At 36.5% G+C, this 13,639-nt stretch overlaps 1 protein-coding gene across 3 annotated transcripts in view; it reads left to right on the top strand.

Annotated features, from left to right (window-relative positions):
• ALDH9A1 (aldehyde dehydrogenase 9 family member A1) overlaps window positions 1–13,639 on the top strand; it is a 56,645-nt gene that overhangs the window by 22,641 nt on the left and 20,365 nt on the right. For all 3 annotated transcript variants that reach the window (XM_087932042.1, XM_026718723.2, XM_026718724.2), the window contains one exon: window positions 9,869–10,014. In XM_087932042.1, coding sequence (XP_087788168.1) covers window positions 9,970–10,014 — 45 coding nt within the window. In that variant the 5' untranslated portion in view covers window positions 9,869–9,969. The remainder of the gene's footprint in view (window positions 1–9,868; window positions 10,015–13,639) is intronic.

Below are 13,639 nucleotides of genomic sequence, written 5' to 3'. Positions count from 1 at the left end.
CAAGCCTCTGGCATAAGCCTTCATTGTATCCCAAACATTCTGTATTGAAGTGTCTTCTTTTCTATTCTTTAAAAAAAAAAGCCAATTCTTTCTCCATCCATTGTATAAATTCTTTCTCCTTTAAGATAGTATTATTTAATGTCCATCTCGATCTTTTTTTTTGTCCCTTCCATTTGATTGTCAATGGGTTATGATCAGCCCAAGTACTTGTTTCAATATTTACTTCTTGAACGCTAGATATTAAGTCTGTTGAGATCCAAATCATGTCAAGTCTGGACCATGATAAATGCCTATTTGAATAGAACGTATATTGCTTAAGTTTAACATTTCTTTCTCTCCATATATCTTTTAGGGTTAATTCATCTATCATTTTAAAAAAGGATTTAGGAAGAGTTTTTCTATTATACTTTGCTGCTGTTGCAATATGATCAAGTTTATTGTCCACGATTCCGTTGAAGTCTCCCATCATAATTATATTAACATAGTCCAGTCCAGCCATCTTTGTATGTAATTTTTTATAAAATTCTTCCTGTTTATCATTCGGGGCGTAAATTGCAGTCAAAAGTATCTTTCTATTATTGTCCATTATTTCCACCATTAATATTCTCCCATCTTCATCTGTATAAATCAGTTTTGCTGGGATAGCCTCTTTAATATATAAAACCACCCCTCTTTTCTTACATTGAGTCAGAGAAGTAAACAATTTCCCTAATTTTGGTTGTACTAGCAATTGTTCATGTTGCTTTTTAATATGTACTTCTTGTAGACAAATTATATCAAACTTTAGTTTCCTTAATTTATGGAAAATCTTCCTTCTCTTAGCAGCTGAATTCAATCCATTTATATTCATTGTAATCAGTTTTTTCTCTTCCATGGTTATATTTTATATTTAGATTTGACCACTCTCATGGGTCTTGATTCACGCTGATCTTTAATATCCACCTGTCCACCTACTGCACCTTCTTCTTTTCCAATCTCCATTTGTTCCTCTTGAGGTTCAATTAATGAAACCTCCTTTTCTGCCTCTCCTTCTCTCCCTCCAAAAAATTCTGTGTGGAACAGTTCTGCTTTCTCAATTGAATCAATTCTATGTCTCTGTTCCTGCCACGTGAACATCAGTCCTTCTGGGATCAGCCATCTGTAGGTCACCTCCTTTTTCAATAACATTTTGGTCAGGAATCGATATTCTCTTCTCATCTCTCTCACTCTTCTAGGTATTTGTTTTAAGACCAAAATTTCTTTACCTTTATATTTCAATATCTTCTCTCTTGCCACTTGCAAGATTTGTGTCTTCATGGATTTTTTAGTAAATCTAATATGAACTTCTCTGGGCAGATTATTTCTCATCGCATATCTTGTAAAAACTCGATATATCTCATCTATTCCATCCATCATCTTCTCTTCTGTTATTTCCAAAGCATCCGCCAAGATTCCTATCATTATCGCAGCCAAATCTTGTCCTTTTTCTTCTTCTATATTTTGAAATCTGAGATAGAATTCTGACCTATCCAACTCCCACTTCAGCATCCCACTTTTTTCTTGTTCAATCACTGTTAGTCTATTATCAATATTTCCAATCTTCTCCTCTCTTCGTTTGCCCCCTTCTTCGACTTTTTGAAGTCTCTCCTCATACTTTGCCATCATCTGTTGAATACTTTCCACTTTTTCCTCCGTCCTCCCTGTTCTTTGTTCAATGGTATCTGTTTTTATCTTAAGATCTTGAATTCCTTGCATAATCATCTGTAAGGTTACTCTTTCTTGTTCTTTTTCTTTATCTTGCTTTAACATTGTCTGAATTGAACGCTGTCCAGATGGTGGGGAGGCAGAAGTAGACACAGAGGCACCCGAAGATATAAGTTTCTTACTCATTTTAAATGGTTCCAGCTCTTCAAGTTCTTTCAAGTTTTAATCCAAAAAGAGTAGCCAATTATAATCCAAAATGAAAAAGCCAATAATAAAAAAAACCCAATAATAAGGGATAAAGAAGAAAAAAGAAAAAAGGAAAAAGAAAAAGAAAGGGCAAAAAAAAAAAGAAAAAATTCTTCAAGTTCTTCCTGACCTTAATCCAATTAAAAAGTAATCCACAAGAGAAAATAAAAATAAGAATAAAAACCCAGTAATAATAATAATAAACAAGACCAAAGCCAAAAAGAAGAAAAAGAGAAAAAAGAAACAAAAAGAATAAGTTTCTTCAAATTCCACACCTTAATCGAACCAAAAAAGTCTCAATTGAGAAAAAAAAAATAGTCCATTGATATACATTAAAAAGAAAAGCAAAAATCCCAATGGAAAGAAAAATAAATAAATAAATAAAAATAAAATAAAAATAAAAAGTTCAGAGGCTTCCCCTTGCAAATAAATCAAACTTAAAAATAAAAACCTTACTAGAATAGAAATATAGATTGATGCTGGTGGAGGGGGTGGCGGAACTAAAAAAAGGGATTAGAAAAAGAAAGTAAGCAACAATACACTGCATTCTGTTTAATTGTCCAAGGCTCTAATTATGACTCCCTTCTCTTTCCCACAAGCTTCAAAGCTAAGCCATAAATGTTTAATTATAGACAAGAATCCAGAAAGACACCTGTAATAATATTCTACAAGGCACTTTCCTCTATCTTATCAGAAGATGTCCTTGAGAAGGAGTCTTTCACCTCTTTCCAGTTCAAGTAAAATATTTCCAAGCCTCTAGTTGGCAGTGTTACAAAGTTTCTTAGTTCTCACTTTCCCCCCTCCTCTCAGAACAGCATAATTAAAATAAAAAAAAAAAGCCCGCAAGGAATACACAAACATAAAAAGGCAAAAAAGAATAAAAAATAGACAAAGGGAGCCTCTAGCCTTAAAGAAAAAATAATATGAAAAATCCAAAGGGAGAATAAAATGTATAAATATAAAAAGGAACAGTCCAGTTATCCAGTAAGTAACAATGAAGTCCGGAAGCAAAGAAAAAAAAAAGCAAATAAAGCCTCTCTTTGACGTCTCCCTTGGAAAAAACGCCGCTTAGTCAGTTTTGTCAAAAAAAAAAAAAAATCACACAGATTTCTTCTAATAATCAGAGTGAACTTTCAAAACTCAAAAAATTAAATAAAAAAAAAGTTTCTCACCCAACCGACAGACTCTCTTTCAGACCCGTTCTTTCTGGAGCCGCCCCGACTTCAGCAGCATGGGGGCTGCCTCTCCGCTGCCAGCAAAAAGAGCTTCTCCCGGGTCTTCCAGGGATTTTGCGATATCCCCGGAGTCCACAGGATACGCTCTTCACAGTAGCTGTCCCTATGGGACAGCATAGGTCCGTTTGGACCGGCCGGTAACGAAGATATCGGCTGCAATCGAGGAGCTCGATTGCAAACCGTATCATCACGGCGCAAGCTCCTCCCTTCTCCAACTGACATCTCTTAAAATAGAACCCAGACTCCTGGCTTTGATTAAAGCCCTTTACACAAGTACCTGTGTACTTGTGCGGTATGGGTGCGGTATGGGGTTAATGGGGCCCTGACTAATAGGATTTGCACAAATAAAGGGATAAGGCAAGGGTGTATCCTGGCCCCATTATTAATTAATTTATACATCAATGACTTGCAAGAGTTAATGAAGGATACCATGGTACACATGCCGATGATCCTAAATACTTACTATCACAGCTTGCTTTATGCTGATGACATGATTTTATTATCATACACACAAGTAGGACTACATGGGCTATTAAGAAGATTTAGCTCTTACTGCCAGGATAACTCTCTAATCATTAGTAAATCTAAATCAAAAATAATGGTGGTCCGAAGAAACCATCAGAGACATAGATGGCAATTGGATGGTGAACCAATTGAACAGGTTAATTCCTTTGTATATTTGGGCGTAACTTTTTCCAAGACTGGATCTTGGGCATGTCATCATCAACGGAGTACATTTAGAGCAAAAGCCGTTTGAATTTATTGCTCATACTAAAAGACCATAGTTATCCAGGGTCCCTAGTTCCATTAATCAAGGTTTATAAGGCTAAGGTTACCACAATGCTCTTGTATGGAGCAGAAATTTGGGGTGTTTACTCAACCACAGTCCTAAAACAAACACAGTCCCAGCATTTGAGATGTATTTTAGGTGTAGATCTAAGAACATCTGCTGCAGCAGTTAGAGCTGAATTGGGAATTTATACAATTCAGGCATTATCTAAAATTAGAGCTTATAATTACTGGTGCAAAGTTAATGGAATGGAGACTGATAGACTACCCAAATTATGCCTACTAGAGCAAATAAAACTACAATCACAAATCTCCTGGATCATTAAACTAACAAATTTTGTAAGAAGCTGTGGTCTTCCTATCTCTTGTGTAACAGGAGAACAATCTAAAAAAAGAGTTGCCCAAAGAATTAAGGATATAGATGCACAAATTGATATAGCTATCCTTAGTAAGGTAGGTAACTTAAACTGGTTGAGTAAATACAAATGTACTTTCCAAGTAGATAGCTACTTGAAGTCACAATTCCCAAAACACCTTAGAGCAAGATTTGAACAACTTGACACAATGGTTAGACACGGGAGATTTCATGCAATACCGTACAATGACCGTCTCTGCATTTGCGGAGCGGCAGAGGTAGAGGACCTGGCTCACATCCTATTTGACTGTTGCCTGTATAAGAGGATGAGAGACAGGTATCTTGGTCTATATATCAGACAAACGATCCATTAGGATACCCATATCAAAATAACTTAACTTATGTCTGGTCAGAACTTGAAAATAACATTTAAAGTAGCACAGTATTTAAACAAAATGATTCGGTTGAGATCTGCATATGTCAGATTGATTGGGGTAGATTGCAAGGGCAACTCTGAAATATGATGTTATTATATTTTATCTAAAATTATTGCATATTATTACAATTTTATTTTGGATTGTATTTTATTACTATTTCATCTCAAATCGTATTTTGTCTAGATTTCATTTTAAATTGTATTTTATCAAGTTCCATTTAAATATTTTATCAAATTTCATTTTGAATTGCTTTTATTAAATTTTAGTAACAAATTGTTGCTGGAATTTTGCACTTTGATATGGCCCAAGGGCTAATCAATAAAGACTTATTATTGTGATATTTTAGGGGGCAAACCAATTTATAGAAGGAGTGTTATTAATCAGAATGTAAGAGGACTATACAAATGTGACAGTTAAAAGTATTAAAGTATAACAATTATGAAGTTAATATATGTGAATTAAAAAATGAGATATGCATTGGGAATAATACAATAAAAGAAAATGTATAAAAGCATCGTTAAGATAAAAAATTGAATACAAAAATTGAATATGTAACTATGGTCATATTTGTATATATATGTGAAACCTGTAATCATGCTGTTCTCTAAAATGAGATGTTAAAAGGTTGAAAAATGAATAAAACTTGTTCAAAAAAAAGAAAAGAAAAAATTGACTATGTGGGATACAGAATATCCCACGAGGGAATAGAGATGGACCCACAAAAAATAAAAGCTATCATTGATTGGGAGGTGCCCCATACTTACAAACAACTGCAAAGCTTCTTGGGTTTTGCAAACTTTTACCGTCAGTTCATTCCGGCTTTTGCAATTATCGCCCTCGCCATCACGAGCTTGCTAAAACCAGGGTGGGGGGAACTGAAGCCAAGGCAACCCCTTACCTGGACAATGGAATGCCAAGTGGCATTCGAAAAACTTAAAACAACTATTCTCAGCAGAACCAATCCTGAAACACCCAGACCCAAAGCAACCATTTGTCATCCAAGTGGACGCTAGCAATGTAGCAGAAGGAGCAGTTCTACTCCAAAAGAATGAACATGGACAGTTGCAACCACGTGCTTATACTTCCAGGTAACTGCCAGAAACCAAGCAAAGATGGGCCATATGGGAGAAAGAGGCATATGCTGTGCGATGGGCCCTCCTCACATGGAGACATTTCCTAGAAGGGAACAAAATCCCCTTCGAAGTCTGGACTGATCATAAAAATCTAGAAGCCCTGAAAAGTTCACGGAAACTCCCCCCCAAAAGTATGTTGGGCACAATATTTTAAACATTTTACCTTCACTCTCAAATATCTCCCAGGGGGAGAAATTTCTTGGCAGATTCCCTGTCCAAGAAACACCAATACAACAGCAAAAAGACTGAAATTGTAAAACCCATAATCCAACCAACCCAACTTGCAGCCAAAGTAATCACCTGAGCACAAGGGAAGAAAGAACCACTTACTGACAATGCAACGACTTCCAAATTTAAGGAGGCACTACTTAAGCATGACTGGCTCCAGGCTAACAAAAACATTTTCTTACTTAAAGACTGTCTAGCCTGGGTAGAAAACAAACTTTACATCCCTGCCAGCCAGAGACTGGACCTCATGAAACAATGCCACGACTCAAAAACAGCTGGACAGTTTGGATTTGTAAAAACCCTGCATCTGATCAAAAGAATTCTGGTGGCCATCTCTTAAAAAAGACATTGAAAGCTATGTTGTTAGTTGCCCTATCTGTGCTGCTGCAAAAAGAAGACAAGGAAAGTCCCCTGGACTTTTAGAAACAGTAGCAGAACCTTCAGCACCCTGAAGAGAGATCTCTATGGACTTTATAGTGGAGCTCCCTGAAAATTCAGGAAACAAAGTTATTTGGGTTGTAACAGACCTTTTTTCAAAGAGGTTCATTTTGTATCCTGCCAAAAGTTCCTAACAGCCAAGGTATTAGCAAATATGTTTTTAATACACATTTATTGCCTCCATGGAGCTTCTCAAGGATTATCTCAGACGGGTGTATGATTCACGTCCACATTTTGGTTGGCGTTTTTAAACCTATTAGGCCCAGGGGTTGTCCTCTTCAAATCGTCCCCAGACTAATGGCTTGACAGAGAGAGCTAATGGCATATTAGAATAATATTTCAGGTGCTTTATTAATTACCAACAGGACAATTGGACTGACCTTCTACCTTTTACAGAGGTAGCGTACAATAATTCGGTTCACAGTAGCACTGGTTTCACTCCATTCCAGGTAGCCACAGAATTCAACCTCATGCAAGAGCTACCTACCAAGGAACCTGAAATTCTCTCCTTTGAGGAGTGGATAAACCATTTACAAATCACTTGGCCAGTGGTCAGACTAGCCTTACAAGAGGCTAGAAGCAGCTTTTAAAACTCAAGTGGACAAAAAACGTTGTGAACCTAAACGGTTTAAAGTTGGGGACCACATATATTTATCTACAAAATTCCTAAAATCATTACAACCCTCTAAGAAACTGGGACCTAAATTTATTGGGCCATCTCCAGAATCATCAACTCTGTTACTGTAGACCTTCTATTCCCCAAGACACTGAGACAGGTTCATCCAGGATTTCACTGCAGCCTACTCAAACCAGAGATCACTTCAAAACTTAGACCCCGCCCCCTCCAACTCACATTATGGTACATGGGGAACAACATTTTGAAATTAAAAATATCCTTGACACACACACTCACCATGGATCCACACAATATTTTATAGCTTGGAAACACCTTCCCTCCTCACAAAATGAGTGGACAAACAACATGTAAAAGCCCACACATTGCTATAGAAGTTCCACCTGAAATACCCTCACAAACCATCCTAAATTGTAAATGTAAGACATGTTTTATGTCTTCCAGGTGGATTTGTCAATTTTTTTGAAGAGGGCAGTATGTCAGATCCGTGTATCTGCCATTCTTCAATGGAAAAAGAGGGGGGGGGTTGATACAAGTAATCCTTTTTGATGTAACCTGAGTATCTTAATTCTTGTTTTGAATCTGTATAACCTGCACACGATTTACAACTGGGGACTGGAGCCCAGATGCTTGGAAACTTTTCACCTCTTGGAGAGAAAGCAAGAGGAGAAGGGGGGATAAAAATTCCAGCTCTGAAAGAAACTTCCAGGGAAGCTCTTCTCAACTACATTCCCAGGAAAAAAAAGGGGGGGGGTGTTTTAACATGTTGCTTCTTTGTATTGACGAAATCCACACAAGACTAAGGGGAGGAGTTCTAACTCCCTTTATCTAAGTGCATGCCTGGAGGGATATTCGACCCTGCTTTGAATATCTTCCTTTTCAATAAAAAATTCCTTTTTAAATACCCAGTTTTCAAAAGTTCATTCTTATCATCTGAAGGGGAGAGAGTCTGGTCCTTACACAGGAACTTGAACAGCTAGCCCTGTGGTGCAGCCAGAGCCATCTGGAATTAAACACACTTAAAACTGTAGAGATGATAGATTTTAGGAGCAGCTCTACTATTTTACCATCTTTTACAATATTAGGCAACTTAGCAAGAGGTCTTCAAGTTTCTGGGTTCTACCCCAGGACTTCAATTGTTGTGACTGGAAGGATCGATCCTGCTGGGAGTTTTGACTCTGACGATGGAAGGTTGGAGCCTGCTGTGAATGTGAAGTCTGAATTATCAGAGGACACAGACGTGAGCCAGGAGGATGAGAGATTGTCGCAGAGACAATCCTCCCCAGAACCTTCGACTTCATTCATGCCAGCAAATGATCAACAAAATGAGACAGAAGTTTCCAGCGAGGAAACTGACAGATCGTGGATTGACGCCAGAACTAGGAGAACCAGGAAACGTCAATCTGAAGGGAGGCGTCAGGCCAGACATTGATTGGAGAGACTGACACGCCTATCCAGGTGATTTAAAGAGGCGTGCTGACTCTCAAGCTTTGCTTGGAAGCAAAGTGTTTGATGAGTCGAAAGAATACATTTGGAGTGGCCTTTTGAATTATGGACAATTCTGATTAGCCTGACAAGTTCCGGGAAGTATGCCAAGGACTGGAAAACAGTGCTAATTAACCCTTTTGAATCCGGTTGTGTTTCTGCTTGAATATTTTGAATTCTGAAACCTTGTCTTCTCATCTATGAACATAGGTGAGACATAACAGATAGCTAACATTAGAACCAGCATTAAAAAGCTACAAGGAATGTTCTTCCTGTCAGCTCAGAAAGCTCAGGTTGCCCAAGGATCTGCTGATATAGTTCTACAGAGAAATTACTGAGTCTGTCATTGTACCTCTATAGCTGTCTGGTTTGGCAAAGCAACCACACAGGACAGGTACAAACTTCAACATATAGGACTGCAGAAAAAACAATTGCAACCACCTCGCCTAGAGGACCTGTATATTGTATGAACCAGAAAGAGGAAATATCTATAGATCCCTCACGTGCTGGACATAAAACTGTTTCAACTTCTCCCCTCTAGATGCCACTATAGGGCATTGCATGCCACAAGAATTAGATACAAAGATAGTTTTTTCCTCTATAATTTTACTTATTAAAAATCCTAATTCTTACAGCACTATCTTACGCCTTATACCCATGTAGTAAGGCTGTATTGCTATTATTTTTGTCTTTATCTTTTCATTTTTTCCTGCTACCTTCTATTGGTATCTTATGATTTATCACTTGTTTGTATCCTATGATTTATTATTGTTTCTTATGATTTATGACTTATCACTTTGTTGTTTGTATGTACACTCAGAACTTATGCACCAGAGACAAATTCCTTGTGTGTCCAATCATACTTTGCCAATAAAGTATATTCCAGTGTGGAAGATTAGGTGAAAGTATTCAGCATTATTCCTTCAAAACAGAATATTTAATTTATGAAGTAGATTTCATGTGATGTTAAAAAAAATTGTAAAAATCATAGTATCAGAAGGGAAACAAGCTGCCTTAAGAAGTGATGGAGCCTCCTTTGTGCATGTGTTAAAATTACAGCAAAAGGATGCTGTAATATTGAATTGCCACTTATTATCAAGTCATTTTCACTTAACAAGTATTTTAATATATAGTAATAATAAGCATTGCCAAGTAAGCATTGCCCGTTGATTTTGGCAAAGTAAACTGCCTTTTTTCTTCTTCAGGCAGAGTTATTGGGAATTTAGCCTTCTCTGGTGAGAAGGAGATAGATCTGGCTGTAAAGAGTGCACATGCGGCCTTCAAAATATGGAGTCAGAAATCAGGCATGGAACGGAGCAACATTCTGCTGGAGGCAGCCCGAATTATCCAGGTATGTGATATAAAAGCAATATTGTAAGATTGTGTTGGCAAGTTTATTAGTATTGGGGGTACCCTGACTTTTATGGAACCTGGATAGTATCGAGTAGATAGGATACGTTGATTCCCAGGAATCAGGATGACTCTGGTCAAAATTACTGTTTTGTCACTTTTGACAAGGAAGAAAAATATGCAAGCCTCAGATTGTACACAGATCATAGATTGATTTGAAGTGATTTAAAGAAACAGGTCAAATCCTATCTTCACATTATCTGTTAATTTCACTACTCTAGCTTTTCCTTAAGCAGCTGTACATTACAAGAAATGAAGAGTTCAGATAGAAAATCTGCTATATTGTAAAGTTCAGGAACCTACAATTTAAAGAACTATGTTCTTTAATCCATAAAGCAATTCACTAAAAGTCTCATGGTATCTTTTCCAACTAACAAGATTTCATTTAAAAACATTAGTTTCTCTCAGCTACAGCTTACTTCATCAGATACAATGGTGGTGGTCCCCATTGACTTTGTTTGGCAGAAGATCAAAAAAGAGATCACACAACCAAGGGATACTGAAACTCATAAACATGAGCCAATTGCCAAGCATTCAAATTTTGATCCTGTGGCTATTAGGATGCGATGAAACAGTCATAAGTATGAAAAATAATCATGTCATGATTTTCAGTGACATTGTAACTTTGAACAGTCACTAAATGAATGACTGTAAATCGTGGACAACCTATAGTTCTCCCCATCGGAGCCTTTCGATGGGGAGAGCTCGGAGCAGGGCCGCAGGGCTCGAGGTCCTTGCCTCTGAAGCCACTGGAAGCACAGCTGGAAGTCCTGGCTGGGTGGAATTTGATGACAGGTCACTTGTTCAAAGTTGTTGCAACTTTGAGTGGTTGCTGAATGAGTTAAATTATCACTTAGAAAATAGTCTAAGCAAGAAAATAGTAAAAGCAAGATATGAGACACATGGGAACTCCAGCTCCCATTTTGTGTTCCATAGAGCACTTGCAGATCATGATATCAAAATTCAGAAACCAACTTTTGGTAGTCTGATTATTAATTACTTTCTGCTAAATTAACAACTGAAATTAGTAATTGTAAGCTCCATTTTGGCTCTTAAAGATCTATGCACCCCCCAAAATAGATACTTATTAGTCATGGGCCCTGGTGATATCATCAAATATTCTCTACGTTGTGTAACTATCAACTAAAGTACATATTTTTAATATGTGTTCCACTAGTTCAATGTATATAGTAAAGGTTCCCCTCACACATATGTGCTAGTTGTTTCCGGCTCGATTCCGAAGACATCTCTATGGTCATGTGGCTGGTATGATACTAAAGGCGCACGGAACGCTGTTACCTTCCTGCCAAAGTGGTCCCTATTTTTCTACTTGCATTTTTACATGCTTTCTAATTTCTAGGTTGGAAGAAGCTGGGACAAGTAATGGGAGCTCACTTTGGTGCTAGGGATTTGTACCACCAAACTGCCGACTTTTCTGATCAACAAGCTCAGTGTCTGAGCCACTGTGTCCCTAAAAAACAGTAGAGTTCTGCTCTAATTTAATTGGGATCCGTATTAGTATGTTCACTTACTGTATTTAATAAATTTAAAAAAAAGGTTATATTTGAATGCCCAAAAGATTTTATATGATCAAATTATTGGGTTGAAATATTTGATTGGAAGAAAAATTAAATAAATACCATAAATTATGAGATAAATTGAAACTTTACTTGAAAATGGTTTTAACTTGTTTTTAAATAATTTAATCTATCTCACCTAAGTATCATTTGTCTTTTAATTTTTTTTTCAAATCTACAATACCACATTTTGAAGAACAAAATTGAAAGAGATCATTTAGTCTACTCCCTGCTCAGTGCAGGAATTCAACTTAAAGATGCCAGATATGTGGTCCACATATCCTGAACACATTAACTTTGTCCTGGGTAATTAGTTTTAATTTCAAACTATTTTTGCTATTAGGAAGTGTTTTAAAATTTTCACTTGGAATCAGTCTTCCTTTAATTTAAAGTTATTATACCATAATTTGCAATGGCAAATCTTGGCAGTCTTCCTCTGACATCCATTCAGGAATTCGTAGGCCTCTCTCTTCCTGCCTCAGTCATGTTTTCTGAAGGCTAAATATATTCTTTTCTTCAATCTCTTTTAAGTTCGCTTAGTTTTTAGTGTTGTTCATCTTCATTGGCTCTCCCTGAACCTGTTTCAGTTTCTCTGAATTCATTTTAATATGTGGTGACCAGAACCTGACATATTATTTGAACTTATGTCTGACTAAGCAAAGCAAACTGGAACAATAATCTAATGATTTAGAAACTATACTTCAGTTTATAAAACCTAAATTTGCATTTGCTTTTTTTTTGCAGCCACATCCCATTGGTGGCTATTATTTTGTTTGCAACCAACTCCAGTCTGTTTTCTTATAAATGCAATTACAAAGCCAGATATTGCTCATTGGCATTTTGTTTCATAGTGAAGAATTATATACTTTCTTCTGTTACATTTCATTCTCTTGATGTTAGTTTATGTCTCCAATTATCAAGATAGTTTTAAATTTTATTTCTGTCTTCTAGGGTTATCCCACCCAATTTGATATAAACGGTAAAACTTGAGAATTCCCTCTACCTCTTCATCCAAATCATAAATCAAACTGTTTAAGAACAGAGGATTCATTGTGACTCTTATTATTATGTGATCCCAGTTAAATAACAATAGAATTTGATGGGCAGGCATTGATGAGTACTCTGTGGTTATAATTTCAATCCTTCAATCCTTAACTCTCATGCCAACCAGACCAGACATAAATGCCGTACTAATCAATATTTTATTTATTTTTGTTTTTGTTTTGTTTTTCTAACCTGCTCAAAGAGGGGCATTGGGTAGTGTATAATATAACTGATAAGTATAATATAACAATATAGAAAATTAAGATTGAAATTAAAAATTAAAATAGGGTTAGGGTTAGGGTTTTTTAAATTGTAGAATAATGACAATTAAACATCAAGAGGTGGGGAAATCCCTAAAATGGTCATTTAATGTTTGGATTACAGGGACTAGCCAGCCCTACAGATGCCATCAGATCAGATACCTGGCTCATATTACCATATGTGGTGGACTTGTGAGGATGCTAGAAAATATTGGACTAAAATCCACATGTGGTTGGAAAAAATGACAAAGAAACACATAGATTTGAAACCAGAGGTTTTTTTATTGGGAATCTTACCAGATACATACAGTAAAGACTTGAAATATCTGATTGTAAATGTATTAACAGCAGCTAAGATTATATTTGCTAAAAATTGGAAAAATGAGAAAATACCATTGCAGGAAGAAATTATTAAGAAAATATTGGAATGTGCTGAGATGAGTAGATTGACATTTGAAATCAGAGAGCAAGAGGATAACCAATTCTATAAAATTTGGGACCTTTTCTATCAATGGTTGGATGATAAAATACAATAATAGAATACTTAGAATGTTAGATAACAAGGTGTTATGTCTCACCTGTATCCACAGGTGAGCATACAAAGTTCCAGAGTTCAAAATATTCAAACAAGAACAAAACCAGACTTTAAAGAGTTAACAGTACTGTTTTCAGTCCTTGGCAGTCT

This window comes from Pseudonaja textilis, chromosome 3, assembly GCF_049901715.1.
Source record: "Pseudonaja textilis isolate UNSWEBS1 chromosome 3, rPseTex1.2, whole genome shotgun sequence".
NCBI lineage: Eukaryota > Metazoa > Chordata > Lepidosauria > Squamata > Elapidae > Pseudonaja > Pseudonaja textilis.
Note: the sequence above shows the minus strand (reverse complement) of the source record. Positions and strands in the feature narration are given on the sequence as shown.